The sequence below is a fragment of the Stegostoma tigrinum genome, chromosome 17 (assembly GCF_030684315.1).
Source record: "Stegostoma tigrinum isolate sSteTig4 chromosome 17, sSteTig4.hap1, whole genome shotgun sequence".
Taxonomy (NCBI): domain Eukaryota; kingdom Metazoa; phylum Chordata; class Chondrichthyes; order Orectolobiformes; family Stegostomatidae; genus Stegostoma; species Stegostoma tigrinum.
Genome location: NC_081370.1, coordinates 51,278,872 through 51,299,172, shown reverse-complemented (window position 1 = coordinate 51,299,172; position 20,301 = coordinate 51,278,872). Strand labels below are relative to the sequence as shown.

The 20,301-nt window shown below is 43.2% G+C and overlaps 1 protein-coding gene across 4 annotated transcripts in view; it reads right to left on the bottom strand.

Moving 5' to 3' along the window:
- Positions 1-3,246, bottom strand: part of lrp4 (low density lipoprotein receptor-related protein 4) — a 377,362-nt gene extending 374,116 nt beyond the window's left edge. For 2 of the 4 annotated variants that reach the window (XM_048545552.2, XM_048545551.2), the window contains exon 1: positions 2,830-3,245. In XM_048545552.2, coding sequence (XP_048401509.1) covers positions 2,830-2,887 — 58 coding nt within the window. In that variant the 5' untranslated portion in view covers positions 2,888-3,245. Of the gene's footprint in view, positions 1-2,829 lie in introns of all 4 variants that reach the window. The other 2 variants (XM_048545554.2, XM_048545550.2) reach the window with 2 other exon arrangements.
- Between the last annotated feature and the right edge of the window lie 17,055 nt (positions 3,247-20,301).

Below are 20,301 nucleotides of genomic sequence, written 5' to 3'. Positions count from 1 at the left end.
ATTGTGTGGCGGCGAGTATCATGGCGCTGGTCTGAGGAATGATCCCGGGGTTTTGTTTTAAATGGAAAAAAAAGGAAAAGCGGCAGTAGCAGCTGCAGGGTGTCCACTCGGTGGCGGCAGGAGGAAGGAAGGCAGAAGAGAGGGTTTGACACTGTTCAGGAACAAGACACAGCAACGTGGGCAGAGGCTGGCGCCGGAGAGGAGCTGCTTTTAGAGCAACTTGGCACCACCAGCACACACCCCCAGCCCCCAACACAGACAGATACTTCCCCACATCCCCCCGTGTGTCCTCTTAAAGCCACAGTCCTCGGTTAAAAACAGCCCTTTCCTACCGCAAGGGTAACATTTAACAGGTTGGGACACGACATTCAACAAATGCCATTGCTAATCAGCAAACCTACTGAGAACCAAGGCGTGAGGCTAAAATATTAAATGACTAACACAGATAGGTTTCACGTTTGAGAGATATAGGAACCATTTAGCCTTAAGGGGGGAAAAAACGCTATTTTTAAAACAGAAACAGCGCAGGCAACCGGGTGATGGAACAATTGGGAGGGGGCGAGATTTAGTAGAGGTGGTGGTAGATGCTCAGAGCCGGCTGGTACCAGGCACCTCAGGACCCCTACATTCAGAGCGCCTCTTTTCCGTGGACCCCAGACCCAGACGTCTCTCCGTACACACACTCTCCCCACCCGCCACACCACACCAAGCTAACCAACCCCCCACCCAAAACCCACTTAACACAGCAGTTGCACTGTCTGACGTTCCTGGAGACTGTCGGCGCTGCTGTTATACTTCCGGCACTGTCTCCCACTAACGAAAAGGAGGAATTTCTGCAGAACTGACGATCGTTAACGATCTGAATGCGAGGGGTTCGATACCCAGAAATGTCCTGGATTTTCCACATTTAAAAAAAACAAACCGTTAAAACTCCACCTAAACTTGCCGGGTGTCCAGAGTGACCTGGTTATTTCTACAACTGCAAGTTGAAGCTGCTAATGTGCGAGAGTGAGAGTGTGTTAATGTCACCCATCAGCATGAAAAACATTCCTCGGAACAGTTCAGCGCCCTGTAAACGCGTTCCGCTGCAGCACATTCCCTGTGTTTCCAAGAGTGTTTTAATCATCACAAACTAGAAGACGGGGTAATTATAGCACTCGGACGGAAATGATCGAGTCCAATTTCCCCCATCACCACCACCCCCCCCCCCGCCCCGGCCACCGCCGGCTCCGCTCAGACAAAGCCGAAAGCAATGGAGAAGTTTTTAATTAAGAAAAGAGCACAGCCTTATTCCGCATGGCTCCCCACTCGAGCTGCAAACGCGATGGTATTCCAGATAATGACTTTCCAAAAGCAGTGTCCTCACTCGTCCTGCGGTGTTCCGTGTTGCTGCAATCCTTTGTCTAACAACAGATAAAGACTGAACTGGCGCCTGCATATTTTAATCGTGTTGTAAAGGAAGAGGAGGCTAAATTACCCCAGAGTCTGCTGCCTCGGGAGAGACAGAGAGAGAGAGAATTGTATCTGATTGTCAATAGGGGAGAGAGAGGTAGAACTGAAACGGGATACGGTCTTAAATAAAAACTCACCTTGCACAACTACAACAGGACAAATTTAACGAACCCGGTTTTAAGAAGCAAAATATAAGTATTGATTTGGGGAAGGGGAGGAGTAAGATAGAATATGATAGTTCAGCTGTCACTCACAAAAATGCTGCAAACAATCTGAGCAGGCTGCAGAACTTTGTCCCACACACACACACGGACAGGGCACTTTGGTCTTTAAGTTGGTCGGGGGGGGTGGTTGAAATGAGCTGTACCTCGGGCTGACCTCAACGCCCCTCCACCCCCACCAAACTCCCGTACTTCAGGGCTGGGATTTTTTTAATGCGGGGATCAGCTCTGGGTATAAAAACCCTTGGAGGGGGGCAGCATTGTAAGCGGGCACATGGCTCGGCAGAACAAGTTTTCTGTCCTCAGCATTTTACAGTTCGAGTTAAATCCTACCAAGGCATTCCACCCCCAGCGCACTTTCTTGATGCATACTGACAAATATACAGAAAATTAACCTTATGCGGGGTTTACAACGTATTTTTTCTTACGTGGACAGCCTGTTTAAAAAGACGACCAGTTTTATTCAGTAAAGATTGTTTTGACTAGAGAAGACAAACACAAAAACACACACACACACGCAACACACACACACACACAGTGCCGCCTCCCGTCTGCAGCCCAGCGTTCTCATTCCGAATGCATACCAGCTCTGATCGCGGCTGCTGTTAGAACATGCAAGGTGTTGAAAACCTGCAGCCCAGAAAATGAACTTTGCTGCCTCGCTAATTTGTTGGAGGCTGCCTTAATATGCACAGCTCTCTCTCAGGACACACTCTCACACACACACATCTCCCCAGATCCGTCCTGATTTTCTCGCCGTATTTTTTTTAAATTAATATACAAAACTCCAAGACAAAAGAAACCCGAGCGTACGTTTCCAAACTTACACTGAGTTCGCTCTGCTGCTCAATGTGGACTCATTGAGACTCATTTTTATCACCCGCCCGCATCCAGAGTGTCCGCAAGAGTTATATAGGAAAAGTTGAAAAGCGAATGTTCAGTGACATTTATCCAGGTCCAAATCAATACATCGTATTCTATACAAACAAGGTGAGAGAGGGGATCATTCCCATCCTGGGCTCTCCCATGGACCCCACTCATTGTTGCTCAGCCAGTTTGTAAACTCTCCCTCTCTTTCACTCCAACACCCCCCCCCCCCCCACCAAACGCACTGGAGAGAGAATGAAAGAATGTTCACAGACAAGAAAGATCTTACCTTGGGTTGGAGACACAGTAACAGCCAGGAAGCCAAATAGCAGCGTGACACGCTGCATTCTGATCTTGCCTCACTCCTGGAGATTTGTGTCGATTTAGCCAGAACTACTTAAAAATTATTTTATATGTATTTATTATGAGAAAGGAACAAAATGTCTCTCTAATGCTTTTTTGGAAAAAAAACAAAAGCAAAGCCTCAGCAGACGGAGAGATGGTCAGATCATGGTTAGCTGCGCCGGGGTTCCTGGTTACAGTGTTTCCCTTTAGCTCTGTGTAAGATGAAAGTTGAGAGCGCCGCAGTTTAACATGACGCCAAAGTGCCTGCTCACTCCGGCTTTGCGAGCATTTCACCCATGCACTGGCAAAAAAAAGGAGCATGGAGTGCACCACTCCATCCACAGGGGATAGGGGGAGACAACAGGAGAGTTCACAAACTGCTGGCAAAAGCAGGGAATCGTCAATGTCCCCGCACCGCAATTCTGAATATTTTTATAAACACTCCAAGCTTCTGGGTGAGGCTAGCGGTTGCTATAGGGAGGCGCATGCAATTTTCTGTGTCAGTAGCCAACTGGTACGCCCCCGTCCGCCTCAAGTCGCTTGTTGAATGTGGGGAGCCTTCCCATCCCCAACTTGCTTCGGTCAGTCCCATTGGCAGAAGCTGGACGGACGCAGGATATAACTCAAAACATTTGGGGACATTTCACACTTCATTCAAGTGTTTTTCTAACGTTACGCTTTAAATTGCTCAGTGCAACGGAGTTGTAACATTAATACACAAATTGGAATCTTCAAAGTCTGTACAGCACCTTCAATGCGGTACAAAGCCTCAGGCCACTTCACTGGATCAGTAAGATCATAAGACCATGAGACCTAGGAGCAGAACTAGGCCATTCAGCCCATCAAATCTGCGCCGCCGTTCAATGAGATCGCGGCTGATCTGAAAATCTTCAACTGCACTTTCCTCCATTCATCCCCAAACTCTTGATCCCCTTAAAATTATGTTTATCTCAGTCCTGAATATACTTTTCAAACCAGCCTTGACACCCCTTTGCAGTAAAGAATTCCACTACCACCTGAGTTCCTCCTCCACTCTCTTAAATGTGTGACCCCCCCTTATTCTGAGTTTGTGCCCTACAGTCCTAGACTCTCCCACAAAAGCAAACCAACATCTCTGAAGCAACAAATGTACACGTTCCCTTAGAATCTTACACGTTTCAATAAGATTACTTCTCATTCTTCTAAATTCCAATGAGGAAAAATCCAACCACTCCTCACAAATCAGTCCTTCCATACCCAGGATCAGGCCAGTTAACCATATCTCAATGGCCTCCAATATCTCTCCTTAAATGAGGGAACCAAAACTTTTCACAGCATTCCAGATGTGGTCTAACTAGTACCTTGTATAGTTTTTGCAAGATTTCCCAATTTTTACGTTCAATTCCCGATTAAATGGAAGCCAGATTCAATTTGTTTTGCCTATTACTGAATTTGTACGCTAACTTTTGAACATGTATGCATTTATCTCGAATACCTGTCTGCTGTAGCTTTCTGCATTCTTTCTCCACTTAAATAACATTCAACTTTGCTGTTATACTGCCATAGAGTCATACAGCACGGTCCCAGCCCGGCAATGCTGACCAAGTGTCTCAAACTAAACTAATCCCACCTGCCTGCATTTTGCCCATATCGCGCTAAAACTTTCCTAGTCATGTACCTGTCCAAATGTTTTTTAAATGTTGTAACTGTACCTGCATCTACCACTTCCTATGGCAGGTCATTCCACACACGGATCACCCTCTGAGTGAAAAAGCAACCCCTCAGGTCCCTTTTTAAACCTCTTTCCTTTCACCTTAAAATTATGCCCTCTAGCTTTGAACTCCCCAACCTCAGGAAAAGACCTTTACTCTTCAGCTTACCTATGCCCATCATGATTTTATAACTCTCTGTAAGGTCATCCCTCAAACTCCTACACTCACTTGGGAAAAGTCCCAGCCTATCAAACTCCACCTAATAACTCAAAACCTGCAGTCCCAGCAACAGCCTGGTAAATCTTTTCTGAACTGTCTCCAATTTAATTATATCCGTCCTATAGCAGGGTAACCAGAACTGTGCAAAGTACTCCAGAGGAGGCCTCACCGACATTCTGTACAACATCGATATCATGTCCCAACTCCTGTATTCAGTGGTCTGAGCAATGAAACCAAGCATGCTAAATGCCTTCTTAACCACCTTTCCCACCTGAGATGCAACTTTCAAAGAACTTTGTACCAGAACCCCAAGGTCTCTCTGTTCAACAACACTACCCAGGGCTCTACCATTAACTGAATATGTCCTGCCCTTTTTCATTTTACCAAAATGCAATACCTTGCATTCATCCAAATCCAACTCAATCTGCCATTCCTCAGCCCAATGGCCCAGTTGATAAAGATCCCTTTCTAATCTTTGATAACTTTCTTCACTGTTTTCTATACAACAGTTTTGGCGTCATCCACAAACTTATTAACAATTCCTGCCAAAGTGCAAAATCTCACAGTTTCCCACATTGTATTCCAACTGCCAAATTCTTGTCAAAACACTGAACCTATTTAAATTCCTCTGCATACTCTTTGTATCATCCTCACTACTTGCCTATCCATCTATTTTTTTGTCATAAAACAAACTTGGCTATTGAACATTCATTTTCCTCATCCACGTCATTAATATTTATTGTAAATAATTGTGGTCCTAGCACTAATCACTGTGACATTTCACTGGTTACAGATTGCCATGCTGAAAATGCTCCTGTTATTCCAACTCTGTCTTCTGCTGCTTACACAATCCTCAATGCATGCCAATAAGGGGATATAGTGGTATTATTACTGGACTGTTAATCGAGAGACAAAAACAGAAGTTGCTAGAAAAGCTCAGCAAGCCTAGCAGCATCTGTGAAGAGAAATCAGAGTTAACATGTCAATTGGGTGGGACTTAGGAGGGTAATAGGACCTGACACGTTAACTCTGATTTCTCTCCACAAATGCTGCCAGGCCTGCTGATCTTTTCTGGCAACTTCTGTTTTTGTTTCTGAATTACAGCATCCACAAATCTTTCAGTTTTTGTTAATCCAGAGACACAGTTAATGCTCTGGGGACCCAAGTTTGAATCCTGCTATGATAGATGGGGGCATTTGAATTCAGTTAATAAAAATATCTGCAATTAAAAGTCTGACGATGACCATGAATCTTTGTTGATTGTTGGGAAAACCCATCTGGTTCACTGACGACCTTTTGGGAAAGAATCCCCATCTTTACCTGGCATAGCCTACATGTGACTCCAGACTCACAGAAATGTGGTTGACTCTTAACTGCCCTTGGGCAGTTAGCAATAGATAAGAAATGCTGACCTGACCAGCTATGCATTTATCCTGTCAGTGACTGACTAAAAAATCCCCCTGCAATACCATGGGCACTTATTTTATTAAGTAGCTTAATGTGTGGTAACTGATCAAATCCCTTCTGAAAATCCAAATATATTCCATCCACCAGTTTCTTTTTATCTATTTTGCTCATTATTTTCCTCAAAGAATTCAAGCAAATTTGTCAAGCATGATTCCCCCTTGTTTATGTTATGTGTTATAAATAATCTGTTATTACATCCTTTATAATAGAGTCTAATGTTTTCCAATTACAGACATTACGCAAACTGGCAGATAGTTGCCTTTTACTTATCTCCTCACCTTTCTAAATAGCTGTATTATACTGGAACATTTCCAAATTTCTAGGACCTTTCCAGAATGTAAGAATTCCTGGAAGATTATTATCATTGTGTCCACCATCTCTACAGGTACTTTTTTTAATATTCCATGATACATTCTATCAGATTTACAGGACTTGTTAGTCTTTAGCCCCAGTTGTTTCTATGGCATCATATCTCCAGTTATTACATTTATTTCCTCTCCCTCTTTTGCCTTCTGATTATTTAATAACAAAACAATCAAGTATCAAACAAAGATTTACATTGAACTAGAGGAGACATGCAGTGACCTTCTTGGAAATAGTTCATGGAAAGTTCATTCAACTCACTCCTGGGATGATGGGCTGCTCTTCTGTTGGAAGCTTGAACGGGTTGGGTCTCTGCACATTGGAGTTTAAAAGAATGACAGATAATCTTATTGAAACACAGGCCCAAATTTTCCAGTGCATGGTTATTCAGAGACCCTGAAAGATGTGAAACAACATCAAAAACCTCTGGAGAAACTCAGCAGGTCTAGCAGCATCTAGTACCATGTTCCCTGGCCAACATCTCTGCCTCAGGCTTGCGGCAGTGCTCCAGTGAAACTCAGGGAAATCTGGAAGAACAGCATCTCATTTTTGACTTGGCGACACATAGAACATAGAACATTACAGCACAGTACAGGCCCTTCGGCCCTCAATGTTGTGCCGACCTGTCATACCGATCTCAAGCCCATCTAACCTACACTATTCCATGTACGTCCATATGCCTATCCAATGACGACTTAAATGTACCTAAAGTTGGCGAATCTACTACCGTTGCAGGCAATGCATTCCATTCCCTTACTACTCTCTGAGTAAAGAAACTACCTCTGACATCTGTCCTATATCTTTCACCCCTCAATTTAAAGCTATGCCTCCTTGTACTCGCCGTCACCATCCTAGGAAAAGGGCTCTCGCTATCCACCCTATCTAACCCTCTGATTATTTTGTATGTTTCAATTAAGTCACCTCTCAACCTTCTTCTCTCTAATGAAAACAGCCTCAAGTCCCTTAGCCTTTCCTCGTAAGACCTTCCCTCCATACCAGGCAACATCCGAGTAAATCTCCTCTGCACCCTTTCCAAAGCTTCCACATCCTTCCGGTTACTCCTACCAAAGTGCATCACCTCACACTTGTCTGCATTAAACTCCATTTGCCACCTCTCAGCCCAGCTCTGCAGCTTATCTATGTCTCTCTGCAACCTACAGCATCCTTCGTCACTATCCACAACTCCACCGACCTTAGTGTCGTCTGCAAATTTACTAACCCATCCTTCTACGCCCTCATCCAGGTAATTTATAAAAATGACAAACAGCAGTGGACCCAACACCGACCCTTGCGGTACACCACTAGTAACTGGTCTCCAGGATGAACATTTCTCATCAACTACCACCCTCTGTCTTCTTTCAGCAAGCCAATTTCCGATCCAAACTGCTATATCTCCCACAATTCCATTCCTCCACATTTTGTGCAATAGCCTATTGTGGGGAACCTTATCAAACGCCTTGCTGAAATCCATGTACACCACATCAACCGGTTTACTCTCATCTACATTTCATCTACTGCAGCCTTCAGGGCTCAATATTGAGTTCAATAACTTTAGGGCCTCAGCACCCTCTTCTGTGCCCTTCCCCCACCACCAGACCTTGTCCTAATATGGATTGCTACCACTAACACCTACTTTCAGCCATTAATGGTCCCTGTTAGCAGCTATTCATTCTCCCAGGCTGACCTTTATCCATTCCCTTGCCTGCCCAACTGTCTCCTTTCTGTATCTGGGCTCCATCTCCACCTATTTGTTTACTCTTTCTCCTTCCCACAAACCCCTTCTCCAGCAAATGTACCAACCTTTTCCCAGCTACTGTCAGTTCTGAAGAAGAGTCAATGGGCCCAAGATGTTAGCTTCTTCGCAGAACTAGCTGAGTTTCTCCTGCAATTTCTGTTTCTGATTTCCAGCATCTGTAGTTCCTTGGTTTCCCTGAAAGCTGTGTTTTGGAAACCTTCAAAGTTCCCAGTGGATGGACTATGAGGGAACTGCCTGGGAAGTTTGAATTTCTAATGATCAATCATCTTGCATCTAGGAAATGCATGAAAATGTCAACCCTGAATAAGAGTTGGATGTGCCTGGATAGTTACCCATTACCCAGGAAAACCTAGAGGATTAAAACCTGCTCTAGCCCCTGGGTAACTGTACTGCTTACCTCCAAATCACTTGCATGGACCCCTTTTCCACCACCTCAACCCCACCTCACAATATGAATCTGAGTTACAAGTTTCCGGATTCAAGCATCACTTCAGAAGTTATCTGATTGTATCTGTTCATGGGATGGTACGGGAAACAGACCTGATCATTCTGTGGGACAGAATTCAAGTTGAGTCCTACACACGTTTTTAAACGTTCATTTATGAGATGTGGGCATCAATGGATAGGTCAGCATTTATTACTCATACTATTGCCCTGAAAAAGGTGGTGGTGAGCTACCTTCTAGAATCCTTGCAGTCTTGCAGTGGAGGGAGTCCATTACTGGGAAGGGAATTCCAGGATTTTGACCCAGTGACAGTTCAGGAAGGATGATACTGTTCTAAGTCAGGGCGGTGTGTGGCTTAGAAAGGAGCGTTCAGGTGGTGGTGGTGTTCCCCTGAATCTGCTGCCTTCATTGTGGGCTTGGATGATGTTGAAGGAGCCTCGTTGAGTTACTTCCCTGCATGTTGTACATTTCGCTGCTATTGTGCATTGGTGTAGAGGTGAACCATGAAGGTGATGTTCTTTCTAAACTGCATGGTCATGGAAGTTCCTCAACTTCAGATTACAGTTCTAATGCAGCTCCCAGCTTTGATGTCTGGCTTTAGAAGCTGCTGCCAGAGTTGGGACTCAGAGGTCTGTGCAGTGGAGCAACTAATTAAATGGAAGGCTGGGTGTTTTTAGTGTCAATCAAGCAAGCTGCTTTGTTCTAGATAGTGTCAAGCTTCCTGAGTGTTGCTGGAGCTGCACCCATTCTAGGCAAGCAGACACACCAGACTTGTCCTTGACAGGATGAAGTCAGGAGGTGAATATCTCTGTGCAGAATTCACTGCTGTTGTACAGACAGTATTTAAAAGAAGAGTTCAATCCAGAGTATAGTCAACGGTAACCCCTTGGTTGGGACCCAGTGTTGGTGATGCCATTGAATGTGAAAGGATTATGGTTGGATTCTCTCTTGTTGTAGATGATAATTGCCTGGCACTTGTGACATGTAAATGTCACTTGCCATTTATCAGCCCAAACCTGGATATTGTCCACATTTTACTGCGCATGTATCTATGAAGACACAATTGGTACTGAACATTGTACAAATGGAGATCCCCTGGTTTTGATCTTATGATGGAAGGAATGTCATTGAGGGAACAGCTATAGATGGATGGTGATAGGACACTACAGAGGGACTCATGCAGAAATGTTCTAGGACTGAAACAACAACCGCAACCGTCTTCTTTTGTGCCAGGCATGACACCAGCCAACAGAGAATTACCTCCCTGATTCCCATTGACTTCAGTGTTTCTAAGGCTCCTTGATGTCACACTTAACATCAAGGGTAGTCACTGTCACCCCATTTAATACTCCAGAGTTGCTGGAGAGCTGACCTTTAGTCGGATGTTTATCTGAAAGAGAAATCATTTGCAGACTACAGACAAAGGCCAGGGGAGGGGAACTAGGTGAATTGCTCTTGGGGAACCAAGTGGACTTATCACTAGAGTATTAATCCAGAGACCCAGGTAATATCCTGAGAAAGCTGGGTTTAAATTCTGCCATGACAAATGTGGAATTATGAATACAATAAAAAATCTGGAAATAAAGTCGAATAATGACCATGTAACTGTGCTCTGATTGTTATGAAAAATCCATCTGGTTTTCTCATGTCCTTCAGGGCAGGACATCTGCCATCGTGACCTGATCTGGTCTACATGTGACTCACAGCAATGTGGGTGATTCTAAATTGCCCCATTTAAAATGGACACTAAAATGCTGGCCTGGCCAACCACACTCATGTCCTGAGGCTGAATGAAAAAAAAACACAGAGCTGACACAATGGGCTGATATGTTCACTTTTATGCCTTAGCTGTGCTTTGATTCTATTGTTTGTGTGGTGGGGATGGGGGTGGGATGGGGAGGTGTGAAGACAGAAATGTTTCTCAAATGATCACTGAAGCCTCCCCAGCAACAGAGGTATAGTAACAGTAGGAGGCTGGGACAACACAAACCTGCGTAAACACACATAGAAGGACACTCAACAAAAGGGAGCCTCAGTGAATGCAGGTGTTCTGCAACAGAATGTCTGACTTTGACATGCTGGAGCAGGAGTGTACAATGAGGCTGTGTTTCGCAGCAAGGCACTTGTGCTAGTAGGAATATCTGTCAAACAACAGGGCACACACAACGCTGGCTTCAGCTTCGAAGCTTAGGGTGTCCATCAGCTTGATTGCCGGCTCAATCCCGCTGCAACTGACACAATAGGCAACATCTGTAAGTGTGCTGCTCAAACAGGTGACAGATGTTCTCTTCATAAAGAGACAGCAATAGATCAAATTTCTGCCTTCTTTTGTAGATCAGGAGATGAAAGGCCTCAATCTGCCCCCAGCGCTGGATTATTCCAGGTTCAAGATGCAATTGACAAAACACAAGTTGCACTTGGCTATTTCTGTTTCTGCCACAGAGGGGAGCATGGTCTTGTGGTGCTGTGATAGAGTCACCAACTCTAGGCCAGGAGGCCTGGGTCCAGGCCCCATCAGATCCAGAGTTGTGTAATAATATCTTTGAATCAGTTGATTGAAAATATACACCATCCACAGCTGCTAAAATTACATCTGCAAATCCTAACTGTCTTTTAAGGTACTTGTGTTACACTGGTAGTGTCCCTACCGTCAAACCAGGAGGCATGTATTCAAGTCCCACCCGCTCTAGAGCTGTGTGATAATATCTCTGAACAGGTTGATTAGAAAATATCTATAACAAGAAAGTTTCCTTTTCCTGAATGTTCAGGTGGTTTATAACCACACTGAGTAGCATGAGTTTGTGCTTATCCTTCTAACAATAGTCTTGAATGCCTTCATTTGGCATCAGTCCGCTGTGTTTGACTTGGACTTTAAGTCTGCTATCTGGCAGACCTCTTGGATACATTGAGTACCCTCTTCAGGTTCAAACATCTGTTTGAAATAAAGACATAGAGGCTGAAAAACAAGCACACACGGCACAGAAAACAGAGCGCTCCTCTGTCAAAGGTCTTGTCCTGATCTGGAGGAATCTTTCAATATAGTCTGTCCTTGCTTCAACTTTACTATTGCTTGCAAACCTTTCCTGCCAGGCAGGAGATTGGTGAATGGTAGCTTGGTGAGATGCTTTGAGAATGTCAATGTCAATGTGGAATGGTAGCGCTGGTGTAAAAACTGAAGAGGTAAACACAGTAATAATGGTGAGAATAAGAAGTGCAGAGTGTGGCATTGATGAAGTGAACTGTTAAATGGGTGGATATGTTCTTAAACCAGGGATGGATGGGGCATGCAGGATTATGCCAAGAGGGATGTAAGGTAAGAGCTGTAAGACTTACTCTCACAATCTTGACCAGGCGAGTACATATTTTTCTCGAAAACAGGCCCAAAAGGAAATTTCCCACCAAACTGTTTTACTTCCAAATGAGGAATCCCCAGTATTGTTTTGGCTTCAGCAAACTACTTCAGTTCTTGCTTCATAACAAAAATCCACTTCTGATGAACCTGTCTGTGACCTTATAACTGAAGTAATTGGATCAAGTATCTTTGAAAGAACAATAAACCATTTTGTTGTCGAGGTAGGCACAGGCACTGGAATGGCTTGCTGCTGGGGAGTTAAATCCACGCGTCTATTGTCTGCAGATCACATGGACAGGAAAATACAATTTATTTGTTGGCAAAAATAATTAGAGGATTTTAAAGATTTCCCAAAGGGGACTTGTCCAATAAAGCACCTTAATATGAGTCCCTTCACTCCCAGTTGTGTACAAGACAAGAGAAATGAAAGACTGACACAGCTGTGTATTTTAAATGAATGACAGCAGGGGAAAAATAGGAGTAGGAATGGCCCAATCAGTTCTTTGAGACTAATCTTCCATCCTGTATCTTGGGTGATCATCTACCTCAATGCCGTATCACTGAATATCCCTACGTGACCAATTTTTATTAATATTTTGAAATTTTTTCACAAATTGGGTAAAATTGACTGTTCCTTGAGCATATGTGGTGACTGATTCACCCCGGCCCTCTGGGGTAAAGAATTCCAAAGACTCACCACCCTTTGGAGTCATAGAGTCACAGAGTCACAGAGCCATACAGCTTAGAAACAAAATAAAATGGACTATGTTTTAAATGGTAAAAAATTGCAGCACGCTGCTGTGCAGAGAGACGTGGGTGTCCTTGTGCATGAATCGCTAAATGTAGGATTGCAGGTGCAGCAGATAATTAAAAGGGCAAATGGACTTTTGTCTGCCATTGTAAGAGGGATGGAGTTTAAAAACAGGGCGGCTATGCTGCAGCTGTATAGGGTCCTGGTGAGGCCACACCTGGAGTACTGTGTGCAGTTTTGGTCTCCTTACTTGAGCAGAGATATACTGGCACTGGAGGGGTTGCAGAGGAGATTCACTCAGTTGATTCCAGAGTTGAGAGCATTGGATTATGAGGAGAGACTAAGTAGACTGGGATTATACTCATTGGAATTCAGAAGAATGAGGGGAGATCGTATGGAAATATGTAAGATTCTGAAGGGAATAGGTAATGTGGAGGCAGGGAGGTTGTTTCCGCTAGCAGGTGAAATTAGGACTGGGGGAGTAGCCTCAAAATAAAGGGAAGCAGATGTAGGACTGAGGTCAGGAGGAACTTTGTCATCCAAAGCATTGTGAATCTGTGGAATTCCCTGCCCAGTGAAGCGGTTGAAGCTGAATGTGTTCAAGGTAAGGCTAGATAAATTTTTGAACAGTAAAGGAATTAAGGGTTATAGTGTCAGGGCGGGTAAGGTGGAGCTGAGTCTCAAAAAGATCAGCCATGATCTAATTAAATGGTGGGACAGGCTTGAGGGCCTGAATAGCCCACTCCTGCTCCTAGTTCTTATGTTCTTATTAAACCCATCGGTCCAACTCATCCTTGCCAACCAGATATTCTAAATTAATCCAGTACCATTTGTCAGCATTTGGCCTGTATCTCTCTAAACAGAGTGGCACAGTGGCTCAGTGGTTAGCACTGCAGCCTCACAACACCAGGGACCTGGGTTTGATTCCACCCTCGGGGGACTGTGTAGAGTTTGCAAATTCTCCCCATGTCTGTGTAGGTTTCCTCCGTGTGCTCTGGTTTCCTCCTACAGTCCAAAGATGTGCAGGCTAAGTGGATCAGCCATGCCAAATTGCCCATAGTGTTCAGGGGTGTGTGGGTTACAGGGGGATGGGTCTGGGTGGGATGCTTCAAAAGGCAGTGTGGACTTGTTGGGCCAAAGGGCCTGTATCTACAGTGTAGGGTATCTATTCTAATCTAAACCCTCCTTATTCATATACCCATCCAGATGCCTTTTAAATGTTGTAATTCTTCCTCTGGCAGCTCATTCTGTACATGCACCACCCTCTGCATGAAAAAGTTGCCCTTTTTGGCCCTAGCAAGTCTTTCCCCTCTCATCTTAAACCCATGCCCTCTAGTTTTGGACTCCCCCACCAGGGGAAAAAGACCTGGCCTACTCATCCCATCCATGTCCCTCGTGATTTTATTACCTCTATGAGGTCACCCCTCAGCCTCTGATACTCCTGGGAAAATAGCCCCAGCCTATTCAGCAACTCACTGTAGCTCAAACTCTCCCAACCTGGCAACATCTCTGTGAACCTTTTCTGAACCCTTCCAGGTTTCACAACATCCTTAACATATAAGCAAAAAAAATTGTTCATCTCAGTCCTCAAGAGTCAAAATGGGAGTGAAGCCCATGTGATCTGTCAAAACCCCAAAGCAATGACCCCTGCAGAAGAACAGGGAAGCTTCAATCTCCAATGTTTGGAGTGCAGTTATTTTTGACCAGACATAAAGAACCCATCCTGAAATTCCCTTGCAGCAAAGGCGAAACCCAATGGCATGGTTTGAATACAAATACATGGGAAGAAGTCGATGTCTGTGTGTGTGTGTGTGTGTGTGTGTGTGTGTGTGTGTGTGTGTGTGTGTGTGTGTGCAGCTCACATGCTGGGAAGGCGGGAAGCAGCTTTTCTGTCACATTTGAGGCAAGCATCAACATGAGGTGAGGATCAAAACCTTCCAAATTACCAATCTCCACCCAGTTAAAGATTTCAACGAAGTCAGCAGTTGTCACAACATCAACAAAGCTGCACAGCAGGTCTGACAGCACCGCTGAACAAAATGCTTAATTATCCACCTTACTCAGAATAATTTAATTACCTTTGTTTAAATCTGTATTTTAAATTCATACTTAAGTGTTAAGTATCAGGCATGGGGGGCATTTCCAATAATTGATGTACAGGAGGTGGAAGCAAATACTTCTAAAGTCTAGCCTAGTAGCTGTTTCCAGTGACATTTATTATGTAAAGATATTCTTGTCTGCAAAATTAAGGACCCGGTTCATATTGATTAAAAATTCTTTGATGTCTTGAATAGAACATTGATTGTAATGCCAAGTTAATTGTTTTCCAAAACATGGCTGTTACTTACATTAAGAGTAATATTGCGGGACTTGAATTTCTCTTGGGCAAATTAACTACCTGCAATTTTAAATAAATCGTTCCAGTACCATCTGTTTTCAACACATTAAGATTTTTTATGCAAATTATTGCCATTTTCATATGCCAAACGATGACATACATTTGTTCCATTGTCATCATGGTCATTTCTGAGTCCCTGTCAATCTAAGAAGCAGAATTAGAATTAAGTTCTTATTGAAACAAGTACGGCCCCGAGGGGATAACAAAATGTGGAGCTGGATGAACACAGCAGGCCAAGCAGCATCTCAGGAGCACAAAAGCTGACGTTTCAGGCCTAGACCCTTCATCAGAGCAGTGTGGATGTTTTCTCTCATGAGAGAGTCTAGAATTAGCCTACATAGATAAAAATGAGAGGTCTCCCATTTTTGGTGGAGAAGAGGGGGAAACTCTGATTCCCTCAAAAGGTTGAGGGCTTTGAAACACTCTTCCTCAAAGAGCAGTAGACGCTGTATTACTGACTACTTTTCAGGCAACAGTAGGGAGCTTCCATAGAAAGATTGCCAGAAATCACGCGACACCAGGTTATAGTCCAACAGGTTTTTTTGAAAACTCAAGCTTTCGGACCCTAACTCCTTCTTCAGGCGTTAGTGCGAGAGGTAGTGTCAGACACAGAATTTATAAGTAAAAGACCAAAGGCTCACACCACTGATGAGGATGTACTAAACAAACCTAAGATGCTGCTAAGTCTTTAATCAATTAGAAGGATTTTATTGATTAAAATATATATGTAAATCCTCAAATTCCTTTGATGTCGCTGTCCTGAGAGAGCTAAAGGTTTTATCAGTGTTAAAAAAAAGTGACACTTTAAGTGAGACAACACATGTTAGGTGTGAGGCCTTGTTTAAAACCTGTTTGTGTTTTGGTTTGGAGTCAGACTGGTTTTATTTTCTAAAGTAGGAATTTGTAAAACACCATATTGACTGACTGTCTATAAACTGTGTGCTTTTTGAACAAAATAGACTGTACCTGCAAATATAGATTCACCCAATAGATTCACATGTGTGTGTGCACACTACCTTTCTCTCTCTCACACACACACACACTCAGGACAGTGACTTCAAAGGGATTCAGGGATTTACATATACATATTAATTAATTAATTCTTTCTAACTGATTAAAGACTTAACTGCATCTTAGGTTTGTTTAGTACATCCTCATCAGTAGTGTGAGCCTTTGATCTTTTAGTTATAAATTCTGTGTCTGACACTACCTCTCTCAAGAACACCCGAAGAAGGATTGAGGCTCTGAAAGCTTGTCTTTTCAAATAAACCTGTCGGACTATCACCTGATGTTGCGTGATTTCTGACTTTGTCCACTCCAATCCAACACCAGCACTTCTACATCATCCATAGAAAGAGTACAAGCTAATGTTTCAAATCTAGATGACTCTTCATCAGAGTTATCTAGACTTGAAGCATTAGCTTGCTCTCTCTCCATGAATGCTGTCTGACCTGCTGTGGTCTCGAGCATTTATTGTTTTTAGTGCAGATTCCAGCAGCAATTTGCTTCTAGCAGTTAGGAAGTTTCCTGACCACCCACAAAACTGGAGATTATTAGGAGTGGGGGGCAAGCTGGAATGTCAAGTTGAGGCCATAACAGATCAGCCGTGATCTTTTCAATTGATGGAGCTGCACCTACCTCATACGTTTACAGATTAATCATGAAAGTGCAGGATCTCCATATCACTGAAATTTTGGTTTCCAATATGGAAAACTGAAGGCCTTGATGAGGGCAGAAGAAAGAAAATATCTCAGTGGTTTCATTGAAAAACACAAACCCAGAAATATAGAGTTAAACCAAGTTAAACAACAGGATGCCAGATTGCCACCATGAGTCGATCGAAGGTTGAGAATTTTCTAATGAGTTCATGGTTTCTGTTTGTTGCAGTAATTTGTATTTATTTATTTATTGGCTTCGGAATGAATGAAGTATAACAAATATGTGGAAACTATTTATTTTCACTTATTTATTTTCCTATCTGGGGAGGCAATGGCCTAATGGTACCATTGCTGGACTGTTAATCCAGAGAACACAATAACGTTCTGTGTTTGAGTCCTGCCATGGCAGATGGTGAAATTTGAATTCAATAAAGAAAAACCTGGAATTAAGGATCTAGTGACAACCATGAATCTGTTGCTGATTGTCAGAAAAACCCACTTGGTTCATTAATGTCCTTTAGGGAAGGAAACTGCCATCCTTACCTGGTCTGGCCTACATGTGACTCCAGACCCACAGCAATGTGGTTGATTCTTAACTGCCCTCTGGGCAATTAGGGATGGGCAATAAATGCTCCCTAGTCAATCACTTCATCATCCTGTGAATGAATAAACAAAGAAGTATTTTTAATTCCATGCAGATTGCACAGTGTATTTCAGTTATGGAGGGTGTCAATTCATCTTGATTGCACTAAGTTTAAGATTTCTGCCATCCTTGCTGTATTTACAGAATTGCCAAGGTTTGGAATTTTAAAAAAAAGACAGGATGGGGCTGGGTTTTGGATACATTTGCCTGTGAATGGAATTACAATGAGATTTTCAGATGTGGATTTACTACAGAACAAAGATATCTGACATGGAGAGTTGCTTGTGTGCACATTGCAGAGATCTGCTATGTTCTGCAATTACCAAAAAAAACATGTTTAGTTTAATTACATGCTTGTGATGCACATCCATTTGTTCGAATGAGTGCATACCACATGTATCAGAATGATCAAGAACCACAGGGACTTAAAGGCATAGCAATAATGACCATTAAAGTTGTTGACAAATTGCAAGCTTCTGACTGGAATGAACCTAGGTTCATCAGAGAGAATGAATCATTTTCTCCAATGCATTATCTTCTTTACAGTGGTTACCTAGAGGAATTATTTTTATTGCCGATTTTTAAAAAGCCCATTTTTAGTTGGTTGCCATGCAAGAAACCTGCTTTCAGGTTTTAAAAGTAACGTTGGAATATGGAGAAGATTGATCAGCATCTGACAGAGCAAAAGCCAGGTTAATGCATTCATGCAACTGTTTGTCAGAATTTAATTGTGAGTTTAATAATTTAGCAGCTGAAAATCCCCAAAGCTAAGCTTGAGGAGGAGGTGACATTGCTGCTAGGCTAGTAATCCAGAAATTCAGAGCTCTGAGTCCAAATCCAACCATCAGCTAAGTTCTGTGATTATAAAAGCTCTTTTCAGTTTATTTACATGCTTGTGATGAACATCCGTTTGTTTGAATGCTAAGCATACCACCACGGTGGAATTTGAATTTTAAAAAGATCTGAAATTAACCATCTAATGATGACTATTGTCAATTATTGACAAAACTAATGTCCTTTAAGGAAGGAAATCTGCCATCCTTACCTGGTCTGGGCCACACATGACTCTAGAGCCATAGCAATATGGTTAACTCTTAGGTGTCCAGTGAAACAGATGAACTTAGGGCTTGGATCGGTACCTGGGAGTATGATGTTATTGCTATTACTGAGACTTGGTTGAGGGAAGGGCATGACTGGCAACTAGTTGTCCCAGGATATCGATGCTTCAGGTGGGATAGAGAGGGAGGTAAAAGGGGTGGAGGAGTTGCATTACTGGTTAAAGATGATATCACAGCTGTACTGAAGGAGGGCCCCATGGAGGACTCAAGCAGTGAGGCAATATGGGTAGAACTCAGAAATAGGAAGGGTGCAGTAACAATGTTAGGACTGTACTACAGGCCTCCCAACAGCAAGCATGAGTTAGAGGTACAAATATGTAAACAGATTATGGAAAGGTGTAGGAGAAACAGGGTGGTGGTGATGGGAGATTTTAATTTTCCCAACATTGACTGGGATTCGCTTAGTGATAGGGATCAAGATGGAGCAGAATTCATAAGGAGCATCCAGGAGGGTTTTCTCAAGCAGTATGTATGTCGTCCAACTCGGGAAGGGGCCATACTGGACCTGATATTGGGGAATGAGCCCGGTCAGGTGGTTGAAATTACAGTAGGGGACTACTTTGGAAATAGTGACCACAATTCCGTAAGTTTTACAATACTCATGGACAAGGATGGGAGTGGTCATAGAGGAAGAATTCTAAACCGGGGAAGGCCAACTATACCAAAATTTGGCAGGATCTGGGGAATGTAGACTGGGAGAAACTGTTTGAAGGTAATCCACATTTGATATGTGGGAGGCTTTCAAAGAGAGGTTGATTAGCATGCAGGAGAGATATGTTCCTGTGAAAATGAGGGATAGAGATGGCAAGATTAGGGAACCATGGATGACAGGTGAAATTGTGAGACTAGCTAAGAGTAAAATGTAAGCATACATAAGGTCTAGGCGACTGAAGATAGATGAAGCTTTGGAAGAATATCGGGAATGTAGGGCGAATCTGAAACGAGGAATTAAGAGGGGTAAGAGGGGTAAGAGGGGACATGAGATATCTTTAGCAAACATGGTTAAGGAAAATCCCAAAGCCTTTTATTCAGATATAAAGAGCAAGAGGGTAACTAGAGAAAGGATTGGCCCACTTAAGGACGAAGAAGGAGAGGTATGCGTTGAGTCAGAGAAAATTGGTGACATTCTTAACGAGTACTTTACATCGGTATTCACCAAGGAGAAGGACATGACAGATGTTGAGGTTAGGGATACATGTTTGATTACTCTAGGTCGAGTCAGCATAAGTAGGGAGGAAGTGTTGGGTATCCTAAAAGACATTAAGGTGGACAAGTCCCCAGGTTCAAATGGGATCTATCCCAGGTTTTGAGGGAAGCAAGAGAGGAAATAGCTGGGGCCTTAACAGATATCTTTGCAGCATCCTGAAACACGGGTGAGCTCCCAGAGGACTGGAGAATTACTTATGTTGTCCCCTTGTTTAAGAAGGGTAGCAGGGATAATCCAGGTAATTATCGACCGGTGAGACTGATATCACTGATAGGGAAGCTGCTGGAGAAGATACTGAGGGATAGGATCTATTCCTATTTGGAAGAAATTGGGCTTATCAGTGATAGA